The 23,968-nt window shown below is 38.6% G+C and overlaps 1 protein-coding gene and 1 pseudogene across 18 annotated transcripts in view; one reads left to right on the forward strand and one right to left on the reverse strand.

Moving 5' to 3' along the window:
* Positions 1 to 1,512: 1,512 nt before the first annotated feature.
* Sclt1 (sodium channel and clathrin linker 1) overlaps positions 1,513 to 23,968 on the reverse strand; it is a 158,798-nt gene continuing 136,342 nt past the window's right edge. For 12 of the 17 annotated variants that reach the window (XR_015659670.1, XR_015659673.1, XR_015659667.1 and 9 more), the window contains 3 exons: positions 6,259 to 6,337; positions 3,944 to 4,039; positions 1,513 to 1,926 (listed from right to left, as the gene is read on the reverse strand). Coding sequence is in view for 9 of the 17 variants with exons in the window: in XM_087616678.1 (XP_087472804.1) it covers positions 1,864 to 1,926; positions 3,944 to 4,039; positions 6,259 to 6,337 (238 nt within the window). In the remaining 8 variants the exon portion in view is untranslated. 17 annotated transcript variants of the gene reach the window in all.
* LOC147996230 (ribosome biogenesis protein NSA2 homolog pseudogene) lies at positions 10,361 to 13,411 on the forward strand (annotated as a pseudogene). The gene has a single exon (XR_015671601.1). The product of XR_015671601.1 is annotated as a ribosome biogenesis protein NSA2 homolog pseudogene (transcript).

Below are 23,968 nucleotides of genomic sequence, written 5' to 3' on the forward strand. Positions count from 1 at the left end.
GCTGCTTTAAAAGGACAGTGTAGCTAGGAAATTGTATCTGCCAAATAAATGGATGGCTGAATTGCTGCTAATTTTCTCCTATATGTGGGGTACTTAGAGTTTTTACATAGAAAAGAATTAGGAAACTACTAACTGCCCCAATTTGCATATTTGTACACAAAAGGAAGAAGTGTTAATCATATCTCCTTTCTTTCTCTTATTCTTACATAATAAGAGATGCATGGATAAATAAAATGAACTAGCTGTGTTGGCCTCAATGTTGGATTTAGGCAATTTCTTTTTTCTTTCCTATTCATTTTCTCTATTACCTAAAACACAGTTCACAGAAATGATACTGTCTTTGTAAATGAAGTTAGGATTGACCAACACATAAATGTTAAAGCCCACTAGTATTTTCACATTAAAAATTAACAAATCCAGAGGCCAGAATGACATACTCTCTAGCTTATCCTTCCCTTGGAGAATATTAGGAGCATTCAGGAAGAGATATCTGGAGAGGTTATTATTAGATGCAAAGGAGTCCTCATCTCATATAACAAGTGGGGCCATTCTGTGTGATCCTGTTTTTAAAAACTTAGAACAGTTATTCCTGACATGCCAGGAATTTCGCAGGGTGCTCAGGACATAGTGGTGAATGAGAGTAAATGTTACTTTGTATCAAGGACCTGCCCAAAGTTAAAAAAAATACAACTATTGACAAATGCAATGAGAGACAAAAAGCACACCATTAAAAACACTAATATTAAAAGAGAGTTCACCTTGCCTCAAGTTAGAGAACCTCTCCCTAAGGAAGTGATATTCAAATCTGAAGGTCTCATAGAAATACAAAAGCATATGCAGACTTTGCTGATGGTTGAAAGGATATTGTATCTCCAAAATTAAAGAGGGTCACTAAGTTTAGAGCACAAGAATGGGAAAGAGTGGTGTGGGACAAGCCTGAAGTGGCTAGCCCGATCATGGAAGGCTTTAAGGCAAACACGTACATTTTTATGACTTCAACTCTCAACTCCTTGACAAAGATCCCTGAGACTATGTCAGTTTGTTGGCACCATTCCTAAACTTGGGGGTGAATGCATATATAGGGGTTTTTTCATATTACCTCCGACTCATTTGGAAAACTGTTAAAGCCTTTTAGCTGGTTACTCAGATGTCTGCTATACCAGTGCACAGGAAGCTCGAAACAGAAAAAAATAAGTATATGAATCTATGAAGCATTGTAGGACTACAACTCAAAGCTATATAGCCTTAGAATTTAAGATCTCTGATTAGTAAACTTTGAAGAAAAAGAAAAGAATAAACTCCTCCCCCTAATGCTTAAATGCTGTCAAGGTCTATAAATTCTTAAAATTATGTGGTTAAAAAATGAATCATTATAATTATGCATTCAAATACATGACAACATAATTTTATAAAATATATAATTTATTACATTTATGAGTTCATAGTAAAATAGAATCTTAGGAACTAGAAAAGTGAATTAGGAGTAAAAATGAGACATGAAATCTCCAAATCTTAGAACCTGAAATATCAAATTCTACAGATTTTATTAAAGCTCTTGAAAATATTATGTTCTTCCAAGGAGGGAAAAAAGGGAATTAAAAATAGACACATTGATGAAGGCAGTGAGTTCTTCTCAGCTGGCTTTATTCTCCACTGAATCTCAAATATAGGATTATAGTTTTTACTTACAGGAAGCTGTCACTGTTCTGTTTTCCAATAACCCTGCAAACAGAATGGAAAATGCTTATGCAAACGACACAAGCTTTCACCATTCTCTCTCGGCAGTTTCTCCATATCAAGATGCTTTGGTTGGTACAACAGCTTTCCCAACTCTACAGCTCTGTCAGTGAACTATGAATATGTTTAAATATTTTCCAGATTCATCATGGAAGCTGCTTTTCTTCTCTGCACTGTAATCACACTGAGCTGCAAACAAAATAAACAATCAGTAAGTAGTTTCTCTGTGAGAGCATTAGACTATTTCTCTGTGAGAGCATTAGACTAAGACAAAGCACAGTGTGATATATTACAACCCACAGTTATCAAGTAGTCTGAGGGGAAGGGCCTTGCAAGGTCTTTTTTTGTGTGATCATTCTATTTTACTCTTGAAGTATGTGCATCACATTAGAGAAATGCATGCCAAATGTGACAGTCTATAGCTCAGAGTGATATACTCTGAATTCCTATATGCCACAGATGGTGAAAAACATTTAGATAAAAGTTAATCAGCAAAGTGTCTCAAACACAAATTCAGTCTGGGCAAATATAAAGCAGAGCTGGTAACCGGATCATTACAAATTTTAAGGAAGATAAGTCTAACAGGAAAGTAATGTTTGGATATTAACTGGGGTCAATTATATGTACATATGATAAAATAATTGAACAATACAAAACAACACACAGTATAAGGCAGGCTTCCTTCCCGGAACTGTCCTCCACTCTAGTTCTCTCTTCAGATACAATCTCTATCTTCAGTTTATTTATTTATTGAGACAGGATCTCACTATGTAGTCTAGATTAGCCTTAAATCTTCTGATCCTCCAGCATAAGCCCTGAGTCCCAGAACTACAGGAAAGAGCTACCACCTTCAGCTTTCTTCAGCTCTTCAATTGCAGCTGAGAGGTATTTGTACGTATATATATTTTAAGTGAATGCATCTACCCAGTTAGGTGAGTACACCTCTTAGCAGTTAAAAAGTCTGAGTCTACTTTCCTTTACTCTTAGATTATCTGCTTCAGAAATAATTGCATATTAGATTTACTCTATTTCTTTTAATATTTGAATTATTTTCCCCATCTGAACAGTTTTATGCATCTTTTAGTGCTGAGTATTTGTACGGATTTTTAATCTTTTAATATCAGACTGAAAGTCAGGTGTGGTGCTTTTAATCCCAACACTTAGGATGGAGAGGCAGACTACGCAGATTTCTGTGAACTCTAGTCAGTCTAGTTGACATAGTGAATTCCAGGGGAAGGAGGTCTATATAGAGAGATCCTGTCTCAAAACAAAGACAAAAACCCAACAACAACAACAACTTGGTACTAAATGGCAACATCCATGTTCTCAGTGCCTAGGAATAATGCTCTTTGATGGTAAAAGTACATTTATACCTACTATTAATTAACAGCAGTTTTGATTTAATTTGCTTTGTTGTCATCATTCTCTCCTTCCTACCTTCCCTCCATCCATCCCTCCATCCATCCATCATCCATCCATTCACCCACCCAAATTGCCTAAATGATCTCTCAACGAGTCTTTTTTTTCCTAAAAGTTGAAGCTATTGCTCCTAAATTTAGAAATACACACATATGTAAATTGCATGTACATTATGAGAAATGACTACTTCTTCTAGAATTTCACTGCTATACTTCACTTTCTAAATTACTTCCCAGTGGTTAAGTTTTTTTAAAATTATATTTTCGATTTATTTGGTTATATACAACTGTATATTCAATAAAAGTAACTTGTACCTGAATATTTTGTTTTCTAAAATAAAAGTACAGTTTGAAACGTCAGAAAGATACTTTCAAATACAGACATGAGAATCTACCTGACTTTGGACAGAACGTTATGTCCCATACAGTGTTATGTGGCAGTAACTTTTGTGCAGTGATGTTCTGTATCTGCTCTGCCCAATCTTCCTGCTAGCCACACAGTTATCAAACACTTCACATCTGGCTAGTATGACATCATGTCTTTACTTCATTAAATTTCAATTAAAAAGTTATCTCTGCCTACCAGAGATACATGGTAGTTTTACATGTAGGTGTAGCTAGAAGATACTGATGTTTATTTTTTCAGCTTTACATTTTTAACTGCAAATACTAAAGAGATTAATTTTATGCAGGTAAACTGACAAGATCAAACTATCTGTTCTCTGAGAACTTTATTTTTCATCTATGAAGGTTGTTTATCAGCTCTAGATAATGAGGACGTCCCCTACCTGCTGGGACGCTGAAGCAGCTCTCTCTTCTGCCTGACTTAGACGCCTTTGAAGTCTGTTGGCTTTTTCTTGATGTTCCAGAATTAACTTTTCATTCTTTTAAGGGGAAATATAAAACAAATTCAAATCCAGATGTGCTACAGACATGATTTATGGACTAGCCAATGATGAATCTGGACATCATTACTACTTGTAAAATAAAGAGAACAGTACCTATCTGCACATTAAGATTTCCCAATTATATTTTGGGTATATTTGGATAGTTTCCAATTACAGGCATAATATCACAATGTTGATTTTACTTTTTCCTAAGTCAGTCGTTCTCAATCTGTGAGTCACACCCATTTGGCAGATGTTGAATGACTCTTTCACAGGGGTTGCATATCAGATATCCTGCGTATCAGATATTTACATTATGACTCATAAAGTAGCAAAATTACAGTTATGAAGTAGCAACAAAAATTATTTTATGGTTGAGGGTTACCCCAACATGAGAAACAGTATTAAAGGGTTGTAACATTAGGAAGGCTGAGAACCATTGTCCTAAGTTGTTGAGCTTGTGGTACTTCAGAGGTCCTAGAAGGAAGCACCAGCCTTACAACCACAGCTCCAGTAAAGGGTTGGAGTGAACTTTGTTTCTTTCTGTGTGCTTCCCCAGGACATCCGCATCGTGCAGAAGCTCTTGGCTCAACAGGGTTATTAGACATTGCCATGTATTTATTGAAATATATTCCCCAAAGATGCTGTAGTTTTAATCCCCTGTATTTGTGAAGCCAACATTGTAAACACATTCTTGCCTCTGGAACCATGAAGACACAGTTTTACGTTATTTACTCAGCCTCGTTTGTAATACCATGATATAGTAGGGATGATAATACAACACCAAGCCATCATTACATACTGTCACCTAAACAAGTTAAAGACAATTTGTCAACTGAAAATGTGTTGTTTTTCCATACTTACCTGCTTGGCACAGTGCATCTGAAAAATTTGTTTTTGTACAAATAACATTATTATAATAGTACTGGGTTATTTAATTGATAGTGTCCAAAAGCAAAATTAAATCTATGAAGAGACCTAATATCAGCTGTAATTGACCAAGTTGTTCAAGCATTAAATTTAAGTTTTAAATTTTAAGAGACACGTCATATAATAAAGAAAACTTGGGGAGAGATCCTGTTATCTGCAAGGATCATTTTAGTATCTATAAACAGAATATATATACATGTATATATATACACATATATATTCTGTATATGTATGTGTATATATATATATATATATATATATATATATATATATATATATATATATGATCTTTTTACATAGTTACCATAATGCAGACCAAAGTGCAGACTGCATAAATCTGATCTTTCTGGTTCCTTTTGAGCAAATATTCTTAACTCCACTGTACTGAAAATTATGTGGAATATTTTAATATAAAACCTTTAACCATTTTCTAAGCGTCTAATACCAGCAATGTCATGATGTTCAAGAGTGGTGATCTCTTTGCATCTCTTGTGGATGACAGCAAGGAGAGGATGCTGTCCCACATAACTGAGGCTAATTTACATAAATGAGGATCTAGAGCTCTAGGAGCCTTAAGCCTAGAAACTGCTTTTAGAAAGCCATAGGGGAATAAAAAAGAATAACTCTTTCTTTGCATATGATTCTAAGGTAGATCTATCTTTTTTGTTTTTAAATATAAGGTCAGAGGCAAGAGCTGGGCTGCTTGCTGGGCTTTTTTTTTTTTTTAAAGATTTATTTATTTATGTATGTGAGTACACTGTAGCTCACTTCAGACACACCAGAAGAGGACATCGGATCCCATTACAGATGGTTGTGAGCCACTATGTGGTTACTGGGAATTGAACTCATGTCCTCTGGAAGAGCAGTCAGTGCTCTTAACCGCTGCGCCATCTCTCCAGCCCAGGTAGAACTATCTTAATACTATTTTTCTAGTATTTTCGATGTGTCTTTTGTGATGGAGTAAAACAAATTAAGAGAAATTAGGTAAATAAAACAATCTTTGATTCTCATGTAAAAAAGAGGGCTCTAAAACAGTGCACAAATTATACTATTAGACCAAAGTATGAATTCTACTTCTTACCATGTACAAAAGATGAATCCCTGGTTTTCAAAGCTTTTATCTACACTGTATTTTTTTTGGGTTATTGATAGTTCCATGTGGTTATTTCTGAGTAAGAGACTTAGTTTAGATTGGTGCAGTTAAAATGCTACAGTGTATGTATGTGGGGATGAGGTGGGATGGGGAAAGGGGATGACAACCAGGGACCGGGAGTTCATTCTCTTACCTCAGCTACCTTCTCATTTGCCATTTCCAGCTGAGAAAGTAGCTCCTGGGTATGAAGCTTCTGTCGGCTCAGCTCACTCCTATTAACCAACAAGGGACAGGGAGAATAGATCTGATCAAAATAAAATTGAAGAAGGGAGTTTGGAAATATATGTAAATATATTTTATATACTTAAAAACAAAATAAAACAATGTAAAACTGAGTATTAGTGAGACATGTTTATAATTTGAACAAAAGTTTTTCAAATAACTTAGTAATTTCTTCATAAAATGTGGTGGTTTGAATGAGAATGGACCCTACAGGTTCATGTTTGAATAAATGGTCCTCAATTGGAGGAACTACTTGGAAAAGATTAGGAGGCATGCCCTTGTTAAAAGGGGTGTGTCACTGGCAGTAAGCTTTGAGGTTTAAAAACACATACCATCCCCAGTGTGCTCTCTCATAGCTTCATATTTACAGATCAAGATGTGAGCTCTCACCTATTCCTGTTGCCATGTTTTTACTCTGCCATCAAGAACCTTAACTTTCTGAAACTATAAGCCCAAATTAAATGCATTGTTTTATACATTGTTTTGGTCATGGTACTTTGTCACAATAATAGAGAAGTAACTAATATATAAAATGTACATCTATTCTAGGGTAGTTACACTGTGGATATACTTACCAGTATTGAAACAAGTAAAAATGGTTCAGAAGGTAAACTTAAATGACACATATCTGTTACAATTAAATTTTATATGACAGCTGGGTTTGGTGGCACACACCTTTAACCTCAGCTCTCAGAAGGCAGAGGCAAGCAGATCTATGTGAGTTTGAGGCCAGTCTATCTACATGTGAATTCAAGGCTAGCTGGGGCTATGCTGTGAGGCCATGTCTTAAAAAGAAAAACAAAACAAATAACAAAAAGAAAACAAAATCCAATCAACCAACCAAACTAAAAACCCCCAAAACAAAAAAAATATTGTATATTGGGCTGGAAAATAGCTCAGCAGCTAAGAGTACTTGATATTCTTGCAAAATGACCTGGGTTAGGTTCCCAGCCTCCACATAAGGCTGCTCAAATCTAACTCCAGTTCCAAAAGTTCTGATGCCCTCTTTTTGTCTCTGTGGGCACTGCACACATTTGGTATATGTACAGACAGACATACACAAATACACATAAAAATCTAAAAAATTATATCATGCTGGGTATGGTGGTAGACGTTTGCAATGCTGAACATTAGAGGCCAAGGCACAGAATCATAAATCTGAGGCTAGCCTGGAACTACAAAAGGAAACCTTAGCTTAAAAACAGACAATCAGACAAATAAACAGATGGCAATTTAATAATCACAACTTACCATACATATATTATATGTATATATTTTGTTGTTTTACCACAAAAAGGCAAATAAAGATAATTTAAAAATGTAAAAGTCTCACTGACTTTATTTTGAGATGTTACGAGGTACTGAAATAATAGTATATCTTGCTAAACACTGTATCCCTCATAAACTCATAAGCCACTGTGCTTCTACAGAATTTATCCTTAAGGCTTACACACAGAGCCAACCATGCTTGGAATACTAGCACTCAAAAGGCTCAGGTAAAAGCACCACCTTGAGTTCAAGATCAGCCTGGAGTACAGTGACATGCTGTTTCAGAAAACAAAACAAACTGAGGCTCATGCAATGTTTCACAGTGGAGTTCAAATTTTGCAAATATTAAATATTCCAATTGACACAGTAGACTGTATTTGTGTCTGTTCATGTGAGGTACATTTTCATCACTATATCTTATGCTTCATAAGCTGAAGTTAGCTCATGCACAGAATTGCTGTTGTCGTCATCGTCCTCCTCCCCCTCCTCCTCCTCCCCCCTTCCTCCTCCTCCCCCTCCCCCTCCTCCTCCTCTTCCTTTGAGGCAGGCTCTCACTATGTATCCTGGCTGGCCTGAAACTCAATTATAGAGACCACGGTGGCCTCCAGCTTGCCTCTGTCTCCTGAGTGTTGAGATTAAAGATGAGTGTTACTCTGTTTGGCATCATCTTTTTAATTTAAACACACAAGCATGTACTGCACTGGGTCAAGCTAATCTCAAAAATCTTAGGCTGAGGATATAATGTAATCATCTAAGAATACAGGTGTCTCTGATCTCCACTGCCAGCAGAGTGATGGATCCACAGCAAAGGAGGCAATTTGGTTCAACATGACTTAGTAGCTGGTGTTGGTTCAAACTTCAAGAGTCTGACCCTGAGTGGTTTAAGCATATTTAAGCACAGAACAATTTGGTAAAACTTTTCTGGTGATTACTCAATCCCATGTATACAATAAAGCATACATAATGTCTCTAGAAGAAGAAAACAAGCTAAATATTGGATATGACTACATTGAAATTCTTTGTAAAGTATATGTGACACTTTCCATAAAGATAGGTTCTAAAGATTTAATGAGAAAAACAAACTCATGATAAGGATCTGGGGGAGGGTCCTGGTGTGGTCACACAGACAGAGCAAAGGTCACCAGGGCAGAATGTATGTACATTTCTAGGCTTCAGGGCAGGAAACAGGTATTGCATTTTTTTTCCCTTGAAAAAACCAACCCTGTGTGCTAACATTCCAGGTTCCCTGCTTATCCATCAGCATAAGGACCTATATGTCTACATAAGAAGTGAGTCAGAACAAATTTCAAATAAAATATGTAGTACTGAAATTGCGAATACAGTATTGGTTTTTGTCCTCTGACTTTATATTTCTAAAATTAATCAATAAAATAATATTCTTAGAGTAGCTCCAGCTTTATGAGCCACATAAACAGTATGAGTCAGTAAGTCCTAGGTATACTATATTTGAGGAAATGGCTGTTAAGATGAGTAAGCTACGTGTTATAAATACATAAGCCAGGATGGATTCATGTCACCAATCATTGGTTCCACTAGAACATACTGACTACAGGCTGATCTGTGGCAAGCAGTGGCAGGCACAGTGCTGCTGTCCCCAGAAACACCTGCACATGTGAAAGGCCACTGCTCACATGCCTTCAATGGATGTATATTAGCTCAGCTTCACAATGAGGTGTTTGGACTGCTATCACTGACTGCATCACAGACAAAATCAAATGTTTAATCTTCGGTGGTGACAAGATAGAGAAAACTGTACTTACAGCATCTCATGCATCTTAAAATCACTGTTACAGTTATCTGAACGGACAGTAATTTTTCACAAAACTTAGGATAACAAGATACAAGTAATTAAATAAAATGCTAATTTCATTCTAAATTAAAAAGTATTTATCTCTGCACATCAAGTTCTGTCATGCTCCACTAGATTGCAAGCAGCATGGATGGTCATTGCCATATGATTATAACCTAGCAGCCAGCAAAAGATGATAGTGGTTATAATACTAGCAAACATACAGTGCTTCCCACACAACAGGCAGTTCAAGTACATTCAGAAATGAACTTATTTAGTTGTCAAAACAACCTAGGGAGATCTAATTTTATGTATGGGAAAACTGAAAGTTTAAAAGTCAACTAGGGGCGGATCCCGGCCCGCAGCAGCTCTCTGCTCCCAAACCCTGTGGGAGAGAGACCTCACCGCCTGGTCAGGTGGGCACTCCTGAGGCTGCAGAGCGGAAGAGACCACCAACACTGCCCACCCCTGCCCACATCCCTGGCCCAAGAGGCAACTGTATAAGGCCTCTGGGTTCCCGTGGGGGAGGGCCCAGGAGCGGTAGGACCCCTGCGCATGAGACACCACCGGAACCTGAAGGAAACAGACCGGATAAACAGTTCTCTGCACCCAAATCCCGTGGGAGGGAGAGCTAACCCTTCAGAGAGGCGGACACTACTGGGAAACCAGAAGAGACTGCACTCTGTGCACATCCAGACCCCAGAGGAAAACACCAAACGCCATCTGGAACCCTGGTGCACGGAGGCTCCAGGAAAGAGTGGCACAGATCTTCCCGGTTGCTGCCACAGCGGAGAGGACTTAGGCAGTACCCCACGAGCAAACTTGAGCCTTGGAACCGCAGGTAGGACCAACTTTTCCCCTGCAAGAAACCTGCCTGGTGAACTCAGGACACACAGAGGCAAAATTCCTCTAGGACCGGGCACTTCCTGTGTTTACCGGAAGTCCCACACCCTCGGATCCCGGCCCGCAGCAGCTCTCTGCTCCCAAACCCCGTGGGAGAGAGACCTCACCGCCTGATCAGGTGGGCACTCCTAAGGCTGCAGAGCGGAGGAGACCACCAACACTGCCCACCCCTGCCCACATCCCTGGCCCAAGAGGCAACTGTATAAGGCCTCTGGGTTCCCGTAGGGGAGGGCCCAGGAGCGGCAGGACCCCTGCGCATGAGACACCACCGGAACCTGAAGGAAACAGACCGGATAAACAGTTCTCTGCACCCAAATCCCGTGGGAGGGAGAGCTAAACCTTCAGAGAGGCAGACATGCCTGGAAAAACAGAAGAGACTGCACTCTGTGCACATCCAGACGCCAGAGGAAAACACCAAACGTCATCTGGAACCCTGGTGCACGGAGGCTCCCGGAAAGAGCGGCGCAGATCTTCCTGGTTGCTGCCACAGCGGAGAGGACTTAGGCAGTACCCCACGAGCAAACTTGAGCCTTGGAACCACAGGTAGGACCAACTTTTCCCCTGCAAGAAACCTGCCTGGTGAACTCAAGACACAGGCCCACAGGAACAGCTGAAGACCTATACAGAGGAAAAACTACACGCCCGAAAGCAGAACACTCTGTCCCCATAACTGGCTGAAAGAAAACAGGAAAACAGGTCTACAGCACTCCTGACACACAGGCTTATAGGACAGTCTAGCCACTGTCAGAAATAGCAGAACAAAGTAACACTAGAGATAATCTGATGGCGAGAGGCAAGCGCAGGAACCCAAGCAACAGAAACCAAGACTACATGGCATCATCGGAGCCCAATTCTCCCACCAAAGCAATCACGGAATATCCAAACACACCAGAAAAGCAAGATCTAGTTTCAAAATCATATTTGATCATGATGCTGGAGGACTTCAAGAAAGACATAAAGAACTCCCTTAGAGAACAAGTAGAAGCCTACAGAGAGGAATCGCAAATCCTCACATCCAAATATGAATATAACAGGAAGCAATAATCACTATTCCTTAATATCTCTCAACATCAATGGCCTCAACTCCCCAATAAAAAGACATAGATTAACAAACTGGATACGCAATGAGGACCCTGCATTCTGCTGCCTACAGGAAACACACCTCAGAGACAAAGACAGACACTACCTCAGAGTGAAAGGCTGGAAAACAACTTTCCAAGCAAATGGTCAGAAGAAGCAAGCTGGAGTAGCCATTCTAATATCAAATAAAATCAATTTTCAATTAAAAGTCATCAAAAAAGATAAGGAAGGACACTTCATATTCATCAAAGGAAAAATCCACCAAGATGAACTCTCAATCCTCATCTTCGGTTGGTTTATATACAAGTGTGCAATTTCTAGGCTTGAAAGTAAAATGATGCTATCTGGTGCTGGATAGAGGAGCCTTATTTTTTATTATGGCAGCTTGCTATTTTTGTAACATGGTGATTTGGTTGAACACAATAAAGTACAGTAGTAACTGAAAAAAAAAAGTCAACTAGGATGACAAAGCTCATTGTCAGGATTCAAAAACTTTAATCCTTTAATTAAAAATCAGTGGCTTTCTTTTGGTTCTGGAGAATGATTCTAGGTCTCAAGAATGCTAAATATATGCTTTACCACTGGGGTGTATCTCTATGTACTATGTCCTCTGAAGGCGGTGCTGGCAATCCATACCCAGCAAGGCAGGCAACTATTAAATTTGTGTTAGATATGAGAGTGTGAAGGGGAGAGAGTAGAGAGAGACACAGAGGGAGGGAGGAAGATGGAAAAGAGGAGAAGAAAGAGGAAAAGGAAGGAGGAGAAAGATGAAGAAGATGAGGAGGGGGAGGAAGGCAATGACAGGGAGAGAAGGAAAGAAGAATGGACGCATGAATATGAATGAGTATGTACAAGTGTATCTGGACGTGTACATACATTTCTGGACACCTAACAAGTTAATCCTTATTTCTGACTTCCCTCCTAAAACTCTCATCTTAAAGGCACAGAACTTTTTACATTGTCTTGCAAACCTATAACTCTTGAGAAGCCAAAATTTTATTAATATTTCTACCCTAATTATCTAGGCTAAGTATTTTAAAGCCAACTCCTACTTCTTGCTTTGCCTAAAATGCAACATCTCTTTTCCCTCTAAATTAAGTCCTCCTACCTTTCTCTCATGGGTCAGAGACACCCAGAAATTAAGAGGTTTTTGGCACCCGGGAGGTCGCAGATGGCTGCTCCATGGCTGTCATCATGCTACAAAATGAATATATTGAATTTACCTCAAATTATATGGATATTGGAAATTGTTTAGACTACCATGAGAAAAAGAGAAAGCAAGAAGGTCAAGAGGCCCATGAATGTTCAAAGAAGGCCAAAAAAAAAAAAAAAAAGATTGGCCTGAAGGGTAAGTTCTCACATCACCAGTGCCACGCCAAGAAGATACAAATGGAAAAAAAAAAACATTAAGATGCATGAAAAGAGAAACACCAAGAAGAGGGATGAAGAAAAGACTCCACAAGGAGCAGTCCCTGCCTATCTGCTGGACAGAGAGGGACAGCAGAGAGCAAAAGTACTTTCTTTCCAACATGATTAAGTAGAAACGAAAAGGCAGGAAAAGGGGAGGTCCCTCTACCCAGTTTGTGCCCAAGGAGAAACAGAAGTATTGAAAGCTATCCGAAAAGAAAAAAAAAAAGAAAGAAAATAGAAAGCATGGAAGAGAATAGTTGCTAAAGTCTACTTTGTTGGTGATGGTTTTACAAGAAAACCGCCTAAATATGAAAGGTTCATTAGGCCAATGGGTCTATGTTTCAAAAAAGTTCATGTCACACACCCTGAGCTGAAAGCTACCTTTTGCCCGCCTATACTTGGTGTGAAAAAGAATCCCTCATCCCCATTATACACAACCCTGGGTGTGATCACCAAAGGTACAGTCATTGAAGTGAATGTGAGCGAGCTGGGCCTTGTGACACAAGGAGGCAAGGTGATTTGGGGGAAGTGTGCTCACGTTACCAATAATGCTGAAATCAATGGGTGCATAAATTTGGTCTTGTTGGTTTAACAGTGACTCCATACAAGTCATTCCACTCACTGCCAAAGACCACATTCTGTCAGGAATACACCATCACCGTGATCCTTCTAAACTACTTGCTCCATGTGCAGTCCATCAAGAAGTATTTATTAAATTGTAAAGGAAAATAAAACACTGCCCAATTTTACATTAAAAAAAAGTCTTCCTTTGGAATGTTCACCGCATCTGTTCTTCTCCCCCGTTGTGCTCCAATCACAATTGAAATCTTAGAACTAAATTTTAGATTTATTCTATTGACCAACTTCAATGGAAGAAATGCACTCAGCACTCAGAACAGTGCACACATAAGCACTGTACCATAGTTTCCCCCTTACCACACATACCTAGCATATTTCTTGGTGGATACCACCTTAAACATTTTTCTTAAGTAATAGCTGTCAGCATCTGTATGCTTTTGAACTAAATATAAATAGTCCATGTTGAGAATAGATTCCAGAATTCTCTGAATTCTGATTTTGTGTAATTTATCTTTCCAATTTTACCTCTAACAGAAGCCTGTCTCATAAATAAAACACATTAGTAACAACTTTAGATAAATGGCTATGCTATTTTTTGTTTCTTCTTTTTATTTTATTTTCCTATTAAAGTCCCACACATTTTTTAAAAATTGGCTATTTTTTATTTACAGTTCAAATGTTACTCCTTTTGCCAGGTTCCCATACATAAGATCCCATCCCATCCCCCCTCCTCTTCTTTTATAAGGGTGTTCCCCCTCCCCAACGACCCCCCCTTCCCACCTCCTCGCCCTGACATTCCCCTACACTGGGACCAGGATATCCAGTCTTGGCAAGACCAAGGGCTTCTCCTCCCATTGGTGCCCAACAAGGCCACCCTCTACTACATATGCATATGCAGCTCCATGTGTAGTCTTTGGGTAGTGGTTTAGTCCCTGGGAGCTCGGGTTGGTTGGTATTCCTGTTCTTAAGGGGTTGCAAGCCCCTTCAGCTCCTTCAGTCCTTTCTCTAACTCCTCCAAGTGGGACCCCATTCTCAGTTTAATGGTTTGCTGCTAGGATTTGCGTCTTTATTTGTCATGCTTTGGCTAAGCATCTCAGGAGACCGCTATATCAGGCTCCTGTTAGTATGCACTTCTTGGTTTGATCAATATCTAGTTTTGGTGGTTGTGTATGTATGGGCTGGATCCCAAGACGGGGCAGGCTCTATATGGCCATTCCTTCAACCTCTGCTCCAAACTTTGTCTCCATATCTCCCCCTATGAATAATTTTGTTTCCCCTATTAAGAAGGACTGAAGCATCTGTACTTTGGTTGTCCTTCTTCATGCGGTCTGTGGATTGTATTTTGGGTAATTCAAGCTTTTGGGCTAATATCCAATTCTCAGTGAGTGCATACCATGTGTGTGTGTGTGTTTTTTTTTTTTTTTTTTTTTTTTTTTTAAACGGAGCTGAGGACCGAACCCAGGGCCTTGTGGTTGGTAGGCAAGCGCTCTACCACTGAGCTAAATCCTCAACCCCTTACCATGTGTGTTTTTAGGTGATTGGGTCACCTCACTCAGGATTTTTTTTTTTTAGGATATTTTCTAGTTCCAACCATTTGCCTATAAATTTCATGAAGTCACTGTTTTTGATAGTGGAGTGGAACTCCATTGTGTAGATGTACCACATTTTCTGTATCCATTCCTCTGTTGAAGGGCATTTGGGTTCTTCCCATCCTCTGGCCATTATAAATAAGGTTGCTATGAACATAGTGGAACATGTGTCTTTGTTGGAGCATCTTTTGGGTATATGCCCAGGAGTAGAATAGCTGGGTCCTCAGGTAGTACAATGCCCAACTTTCTGAGGAACCTCAGATGGTGATTTCCAGAGTGGTTGTACCAGCTTGCAATCCCACCAACAATGGAGGAGTGCTCCTCTTTCTCCACATCCTCACCAGCATCTGTTGTCACTTGAGTTTTTGATCTTAGCTATTCTGACTGGTGTGAGGTGGAATCTCAGGGTTGTTTTGATTTGCATTTCCCTGATGACTAAGGATGTTGAACATTTCTTTAGGTGCTTCTCAGCCATTTGATATTCCTCAGCTGAGAATTCTTTGTTTAGCTCTTTACCCCATTTTTTAATAGGGTTATTTTGCTCTCTGAAGTCTACCTTCTTGAGTTCTTTGTATGTTTTGGATATTAGCTCTCTACTGGATGTAGGATTGGTAAAGGTCTTTTCCCAATCTGTTGGTTGCCGTTTTGTCCTAATGACAGTGTCCTTTGCCTTACCGAAGCTTTGCAGTTTTATGAGGGCCCATTTGTGGATTCTTGATCTTAGAGCGTAAGCCATTGCTGTTTTGTTCAGATTTTCCCTACTGCCCATGTGTTCAAGGCTTTTCCTTTTATTAGTTTAAGTATATCAGGTTTTAAGTGGAGGTCCTTGATCCACTTGGATAAGGGCACTAAGAATGGGTTAATTTGCATTCTTCTACATGTTGCCCTCCAGTTGAACCAGCACCATTTGTTGAAAATGTTATCTTTTTTCCATTGGATGGTTTTAGCTCCTTTGTCAAAGATCAAGTGACCATAGGTGTGTAGGATCATTTCTGGGTCTTCAATTCTATTCCACTGATGTACTTGCCTGTCTCTGTACCAATACCATACAGTTTTGTTTTTTTTTTAAATCACTATTGCTCTGTAATATTGCTTGAGGTCAGGATTGGTGATTTCCCCCAGAAGTCCTTTTATTGTTGAGGATAGCTTTAGCTATCCTGGGTTTTTTGTTCTTCCAAATGAATTTGCAAATTGTTCTTTCTAACTCTATGAAGAATTGAATTGGAATTCTGATGGGGACTGAATTAAATTTGTAGATTGCTTTTGGCAAAATGGCCATTTTTACTATATTAATCCTGCCAATCCATGAGCATGGGAGGTCTTCCCATCTTCTCAGATCTTCAATTTCTTTCTTCAGAGACTTGAAGTTCTTGCAATACAGATCTTTCACTTGCTTCGTTAGAGTCACACCAAGGTATTTTTTGTTATTTGTAACTATTGTGGAGGGTGTCGTTTCCCTAATTTCTTTCTCAGCCTGTTTATCCTTTGAGTAGAGAAGGCTACTCATTTGTTTGAGTTAATTTTATACCCCAACACTTTGCTGAAGTTGTTTATCAAGTTAAGTAGTTCTCTGCTGGAACTGTTGGGGCCGCTTAAGTACACTATCATATCATCTGCAAATAGTGATATTTTGATTTCTTCCCTTCCAATTTGTATCCCTTTGATCTTTTGCTGTCTGATTGCTCTGGTTAGGACTTAGAGTACTATATAGAATAAGTAGGGAGAGAGTGGGCAGCCTTGTCTAGTCTCTGATTTTAGTGGGATTGCTTCAAGTTTTTCTCCATTTAGTTTAATGTTAGCAACTGGTTTGCTGTTTATTGCTTTTACTATGTTTAGGTATGGGCCTTGAATTCCTATTCTTTCCAGGACTTTTATCATGAAGGGGTGTTGAATTTTGTCAAATGCTTTCTCAGCATCTAATGAGATGATCATGTGGTTTATTTATTTATTTATTTTTTTGAGTTTGTTTACATAGTGGATCACGTTGATGGATTTCTGTATATTGAACCATCCCTGCATTCCTGGGATGAAGCCTACTTGATCATGATGGATGATCGTTTTGATGTGTTCTTGGATTTGTTTTGAGAGAATTTTATTGCGTATTTTCATGTTGATATTCCTAAGGGAAATTGGTCTGAAGTTCTCTTTCTTTGTGGAGCCTTTGTGTGGTTTAGGCATACGTGTAATTGTGGCTTCATAGAAGGAATTGGGTATGCTCCTTCTGTTTCTATTTTGTAGAATAATTTGGATAGTATTGGTATGAGGTCTTCTATGAAGGTCTGATAGAACTCTGCATTAAACCCATCTGGTCCTGGGCTTTTTTTTTTTTTTTTTTTTGGAGACTTTTAATAACTGCTTCTATTTCTTTAGGACTTACAGGACTGTGTAGATGATTTATCTGATCCTGATTGAACTTTGGTACCTGGTATCTGTCTAGAAAATTGTCCATTTCATCCAGATTTTCCAGTTTTGTTGAAGTTTTGAATTTCCTCAGATCTGTTATATCTCCCTTGTCATTTCTGATTTTGTTAATTTGGATATACTCTCTCTGCCCTCTGGTTAGTTTGGCTAAGGGTTTATCTATTTTGTTTATTTTCTCAAAGAACCAGCTTCTGGTTTTGTTGATTCTTTGTATAGTTCTTTTTTTTTTCTACTTTGTTGATTTCAGCCCTGAGTTTGATTATTTCCTGCCTTCTACTCCTCTTGGATGTATTTGCTTCTTTTTGTTTTAGAGCTTTCAGGTATGCTGTCAAGGTGCTAATGTATGCTCTCTTTAGTTTCTTTTTGGAGGCACTCAGAGTTGAGTTTTCCTCTTAGCACAGCTTTCACTGGGTCCCATAAGTTTGGGTATGTTGTACCTTCATTTTCATTAAATTCTAAAAAGTTTTCAATTTCTTTTTTCTTCCTTGACTACGTTATCATTGACTAGACAGTTGTTTAACTTCCACGTATGTGTGGGCTCTCTGTCGTTTTATTGTTATTGAAGACCAGCCTCAGTCCATGGTGATCTGATAGGATGCCTGGGATTGTTTCAATTTTCTTGTATATGTTGAGGTCTGTTTTGTGACTGGTTATATGGTCAATTTTGGAGAAGGTCCCATAAGGTACTGAGAAGAAGGTATATTCTCTAGTTTTAAGATGAAATCTTTTATAACTATCTGTTAAATTCTTTTGTTTCATAACTTCTGTTGATTTCTCTATGTCTCTGTTTAGTTTCTGTTTCCATGAACTGTCCACTGATGAAAGTAGGGTGTTGAAATTTCCCACTATTAATGTGTGAGGTGCAATGTGTGCTTTGAGGTTTAGTAAGGTTTCTTTTATGAATGTAGGTGCCCCTGCATTTGTAGCACAGATATTCAGGACGGAGAGTTCATCTTGGTGGATTTTTCCTTTGATGAATATGAAGTGTCCTTTCTTACCTTTTTTGATAACTTTTGGTTGAAAGTTGATTTTACTTCATATTACTGTGGCAGTGTCTGTCTTTGTCACTGGGGTGTGTTTCCTGTATACAGCAAAATGCTGGGTCCTCCTTACATATCCAGTCTGTTAGTCTATGTTTTTTTTATTGGGGAATTGAGTCCATTGATGTTAAGAGATATTAAGGAATAGTGATTGTTGTTTCCTTTTATTTTTGTTATTGGAGGTGGAACTATGTTTGTGTGGCTTTCTTCTTTTGGGTTCGTTGCAAGGTGATTACTTTCCTACTTTTTATAGGGTGTAGAGACTTTAACCTTCTCCCTTATGTCTCTTAATGGCTTTCTACTTCACATCTTTATGACCTACATCTGTAGGTACATTCTGTACATCTGAAGAATTTACTAATGTTTATTAGTGACACACACACACACACACACACACACACACACACACACACACACACACACAAACACACCCCTTCTCTAAGTAGAATGGAAACTTCAAAAATGGGAATTATTATTTTCAAAATATTTAACATCATATTTACACAGGGGATTAGTGTGAACTTGATAATCTATGGCTGTCTTTTAAAAATTTATTTTTATTTATTATGTGTATGTGTTTTTTAATATATGGTATGTGCCGAAGCAAGCTAGAAAAGAGCAATGGGTTCATGGAATTAGGGTTAACGGCAGCAATGTGGGTCCTCTGGAAGTGCTTTTAACTGTTAGAACATCTTTCCAGCCCCATTGTTAAGTTTTTATAGAAAACTTTGCAGTCATAAAATGCTATTGTTCAACAAACATTTAGTGAGGAACCTAACAGGAGGAGTTTGGATAAAGATTTAGAGATATTTATATTTTCCAAAACATAAAATATTTGAAAGCGTTGTCTTGTGAAAGAAAATTTAAAAGTATTAAAGGGTGAAAAGCATCGTGATTTCACTGCCTCTATCTAGGAGTTCCTAGAGTCTGCCTGTTACTTGTGGCTCCTCTCTCAGCCAGGCATTTCACACTGCCTTTAATACCAGAGACTTCTGAGGATGAGCTGACACTATGGGATATTTATAGGAAATTTTCACATTAGACAATGAGACATTAGACAACCAACCAACCAACCCCCCACAAACCCACACAATTCAAAACCAAACAAACAAAACAAATACTCAATGAAATGATTGCTAATGATATTCTGTTATACTCATGGATCCATGCCCAGTCATTAATAGAGAGGCTGATGGGAGCAGATGTAGAGATCCATAACCAAAGATTAGCTCAAGCTTGGGGAACTACATGGAAGAGTGGGAGAAAGGACTGTTGGAGCCAGAGGGGTCAAGGACATCAGGAGAACACACCCTACAAAATCAACTAGGCAGTGCTCATATATCCTCACAGAGACTGAAGGAGCAATCACAGAGTCTGTGTGTGTCTGCAGTAGGTCCTCTGCATATGTTATGGTTGCTTAGCTTGGGTTTTTTGTGAGGCCCCTAACAGTGGGAGTGGGGGTATCTCTGACTCTTTTGTTAACTCTTGGGACCTTTTCCTTCCTACTGGGTTACCTTGTTCAGCCTTGGTAAGAGAGTTTGTGCCTAGTCTTATTGCATTTTGTTATGCCATGTTCAATTGCTATCCCTGGGAGGGCTGTTCTTTTCTGAAGTGAAATGGGGGAGCAGTGGATCTGGGGAAGAGGGAAGGTAGTGGATGGGGAGCAGGGAGAACTGGAGAAAGTGCACGGAGGGTAGGCTAACATCAGGATGTACTGTATGAGAAAAGAAAAAGAATTAAAGAGAAAGTGTACAATTTCTGTATAATTTCTTACAAAGAGTATGTCAAAAGTATGCACAGAATAAGAAATTACTATTCATAGTATTACTAACTAGTAACTGCCTAGCCTATCAATGTTGTAAACATCTTAGATCATTTACATAATTCATATTAAGTGGCCAAATTCTAGTCAGATTTATAGAATATAAAACATTGCACAATATAATTTTCTACACTATGTAACATAAATAAAAGTTAACTTGTTTTATTAACAAAGGAAACATGCAGTAGTATGCTGAGTATAATACTATGCCTAACACTAAAGCCACCAATCCAGCATTTTTCAGTAACTTATAGGAGCTGGTTTCCACTGTGTTTGACGCCACCATTTCTACTGTCTCAGGTTTCACGGCAGCTTTCTATGCAAGGTGCAGTGTATGAGTGATGAGGATTCTGGCATGGTCCTAAACACTCTGACAGTTAATGCAAGATGTGTGAAAAAGGTTCACAGATATCCTAGGAATTCTAAAGAAGGGTAATTTTATCCAGATTTTTACTTGGAATATATGTTTGTTAAAAGTATAGACAAACTGACAAACTGAATATTTCAGCAAAAGATTTTTTTTTAACTTTTATTCTGTGGTATGGAGCTCAGGGTATCATGCATGCCTATACAAGTTTGTTTAACCATTGAGTGATATCTTGAGGTCTCATTCTATTGTAGAATTGTAGTCAGAGGCTCACTAAGTTGTTAAGTTGCCTAGACTGGCCTTAATGTCATTCTATAGCCCAGGCAGATCTTGGACTTGTCATTTTCTGTTAAGCCTCCTCAATCGCAGTTAAGTTCTTAGCACCTATACTGAAGTCACAGCCATCTGCAGCTCCTGTTTTAACAGATCTGCCACCCTCCCCTGGCCTTCCATATGTGTGCTTATAAAACACATAATACAAATAAAAAAGTCTTAAAATCAAACTAAGGATATTCAAATCCTCCACTGATTTCCCCCTGTTGCACTTTGGGTTTTAATTTGAATTAGTCTTCAATATTTTCCTGGAAATAAGTAAGTGCATTTTAATAGCTAATGTATGCTCTGGTCGCTTTGCTCACTGGAGCTCACTGAATCCTGTTCTTATGCTTCTCTCACATAGGCTTCCCTTGCTATTCCTTCCCATCTGCAGTATCTTGCTGCCTTTGTTGGTATAGTTAATTTCTTCTAATCTTTCAGGCTTCAGTTTAAATGCCAGATTTTTAGATTGTTTTCTCAAGGTTGTTAGTTCTTGATTTCATACTAGAATTAGTGAGAATCCAATGATAACATTTCCTAGAAGACTCCTAATAGTAAAATACATTTGGGATACTACAACTAGGAAACTCAATATGTTCTAAAGCCATTTACTGTTTTGTTTTTTTTTTTAAATAAAAATTATTCCTATGAAGTTTAAAGTTATGAAAAAAATCTCAAATTTTTATCATAATGAGCTAAATTTCCTGGTGATTCCTAATTTAAGTGCTTGTCAGAGAGTAATTTAGGGGAATTGCAAAGTTCATTTGTTTAAAGAAATCTCACATGGGAACAAGTTATGTTCTACACTCTGTAAAGTGCTAGTGAGACAAAAGACCAGCTCGAGTCGGTCCTTACCCACACTTAAGTTGTAGGTACTAAACCTGTTGAAATGGTCATGTGCTACAGGAATACTTGTGGCTGGAGGGTCAGGGAATTAGCTGTCAAACAAGAGGAAGTAGGTTTGTATGCTGTTATACACAAGCTAATAGAAGTTGGATGGACAAAGGCAGGAAAGGCCGTGTGAAACAGACAATCAAACCCTTGTGTGCAGGCCAGGAGGTAAAGAAGGGCAATACATTTAGACTGAAGGAGGTTCTGTATGAATGGGGCACAGCGTGGTTATTAGTAGGTGGGGGATAGAGGCAAGAACTGGAAATATAGGTCACAAAGGATGTTATGTGTCAGAACAATTAAGATTTATTTTGCATACATTGGGAAAGTGCTAACATTCTTTAAGAAGAGAAGTAACAAAATTAAATCTGAGTTTCTGAAAATCTTGCTGATTCACAGTGAAAAAATAGCAAAGATAATGTCTGCAGTCAAATGCAGTAGTTTTAGTAGTAGTTCAGGTGTGTAACCTCAACCATAGTGACCTCAACCATAGTGAGGGAAGAGAAAGGCCAGATTTCAGATACAGTTAGGTGGTGGATTAGAAGACTGGACTTAAGGGTGCAATGAAAACACTCAGAATTCCACCTGAACAATGGGGTAGATTATATTACCATTTATGGAAATGGAACACACAGGATGAGATTAAACAGGCCAGGTGAAGCATTGAGTGTTGGCAATATACATGGGCTGGAGAGAGAGAGAGTTCAATTCCTAGCAGTCACATGGTAGCTCACTACCATCTATAAATTAATTCTTTAGAAACCATAGCCTTCTTCTGGCTTGTGAGAAGACCAAATGTGTACACAAGGAGCATAGACTTACATGCAGGCCAAACACCCACATACATAAAACATATATAATAATGATGATATTAATATAATTAAAAGGGTTGCATTAAGTGCTTTATAATAATTACCTTTTTATTTGTTTCTATCTTGCCACCATGGCAGCCTGAGAGTATTTCTAATACTAAGTGAACTTCAATTCTACGTTGTACTGCTGTGTGCTGTAGCTGAAGTGATGTGGCTGAGGAAGTACTGGAAAGGAGCCAGGCAAGGTTTCCTTCATATAACAATAGCCCCTTGGAAAATACTGGATGGGCATGCTGACCGGCCTGTGAGCCATTTCAAAGGTAGAGGAGACAGGAAATCCCAGGAGCAAGTTGGCTAGCTAAACTGGCAGGTAAGCAAGCTCTTGAGTTCAATTCAGAGACCCCACGTCAGTGGAGAAAGTGATCAAAGACAACTTGGATGTCAACCTCAGGTCGCCACACATGCACTTGCCCACATGTGGACACACAGACACAAATGCATGAGAAAACAGTTTCATCTTCAGTAATTACAAGTCGGTTAATCTCATTGTTCCAGTCACTATTACTGAGGCACAGCTTAAGAAAAGGTGGTGCTGTGCAGCTTGGGGCACTAAATATATGGGAAAAGTCCCTCAGTGCATGACGTCCCTTCCTGAAGAATGAAGATTAAATCACCCAAGGTTCTATTTGACAGTGTAAGAGAAAAGTACAAACAAAAGGTGTACTATCTGTCTCAGGGAAATGATGGATTTGCCAGATGCAGTAAGTGCTTTCTTTGAAGTTCTCTCATGACAAATTAACACAGCATTGCCAGATGTTTTTCCTACTGAAGTACACTATAATATGCTTCAGCTACTTTTAGTAATTATGCGTTTTGCAATCTGCCAGTACCTGCAGCTGCTGCTCATCCTGTTAACTAAAAAACAAAAGAAAACTTTAAAAAAGCAGTCATAGTAGCCAAACATTACAGATGTATAGCCAAAAAATGTTTAGAGTAAAAAGAACTCCTTATGCCAAATGCTAATCAACTGTTCATAGACAGTCACAGATAGATAGATAGATGAAGATAGATACATGATAGATGATAGATAGATGAAGATAGATACATGATAGATGATAGATAGATAGATAGATAGATAGATAGATAGATAGAAAGAATAGACTCACAGAAGAGAGACTATATCTGTATGGGTATGGCACCTGTCAATAATAAATATGATGATGGCCTATGGCTTAGGCAGGAAATAGGAGGTGGGATGTCTGGGAGGCAGAAAGGATTTTGGGATGGAGCTATGTGTGGGAGAATTGCAGTGG

This window comes from Rattus norvegicus, chromosome 2 (genome assembly GCF_021556685.1).
Source record: "Rattus norvegicus strain SHRSP/BbbUtx chromosome 2, alternate assembly SHRSP_T2T, whole genome shotgun sequence".
Classification (NCBI taxonomy): Eukaryota; Metazoa; Chordata; class Mammalia; order Rodentia; family Muridae; genus Rattus; species Rattus norvegicus.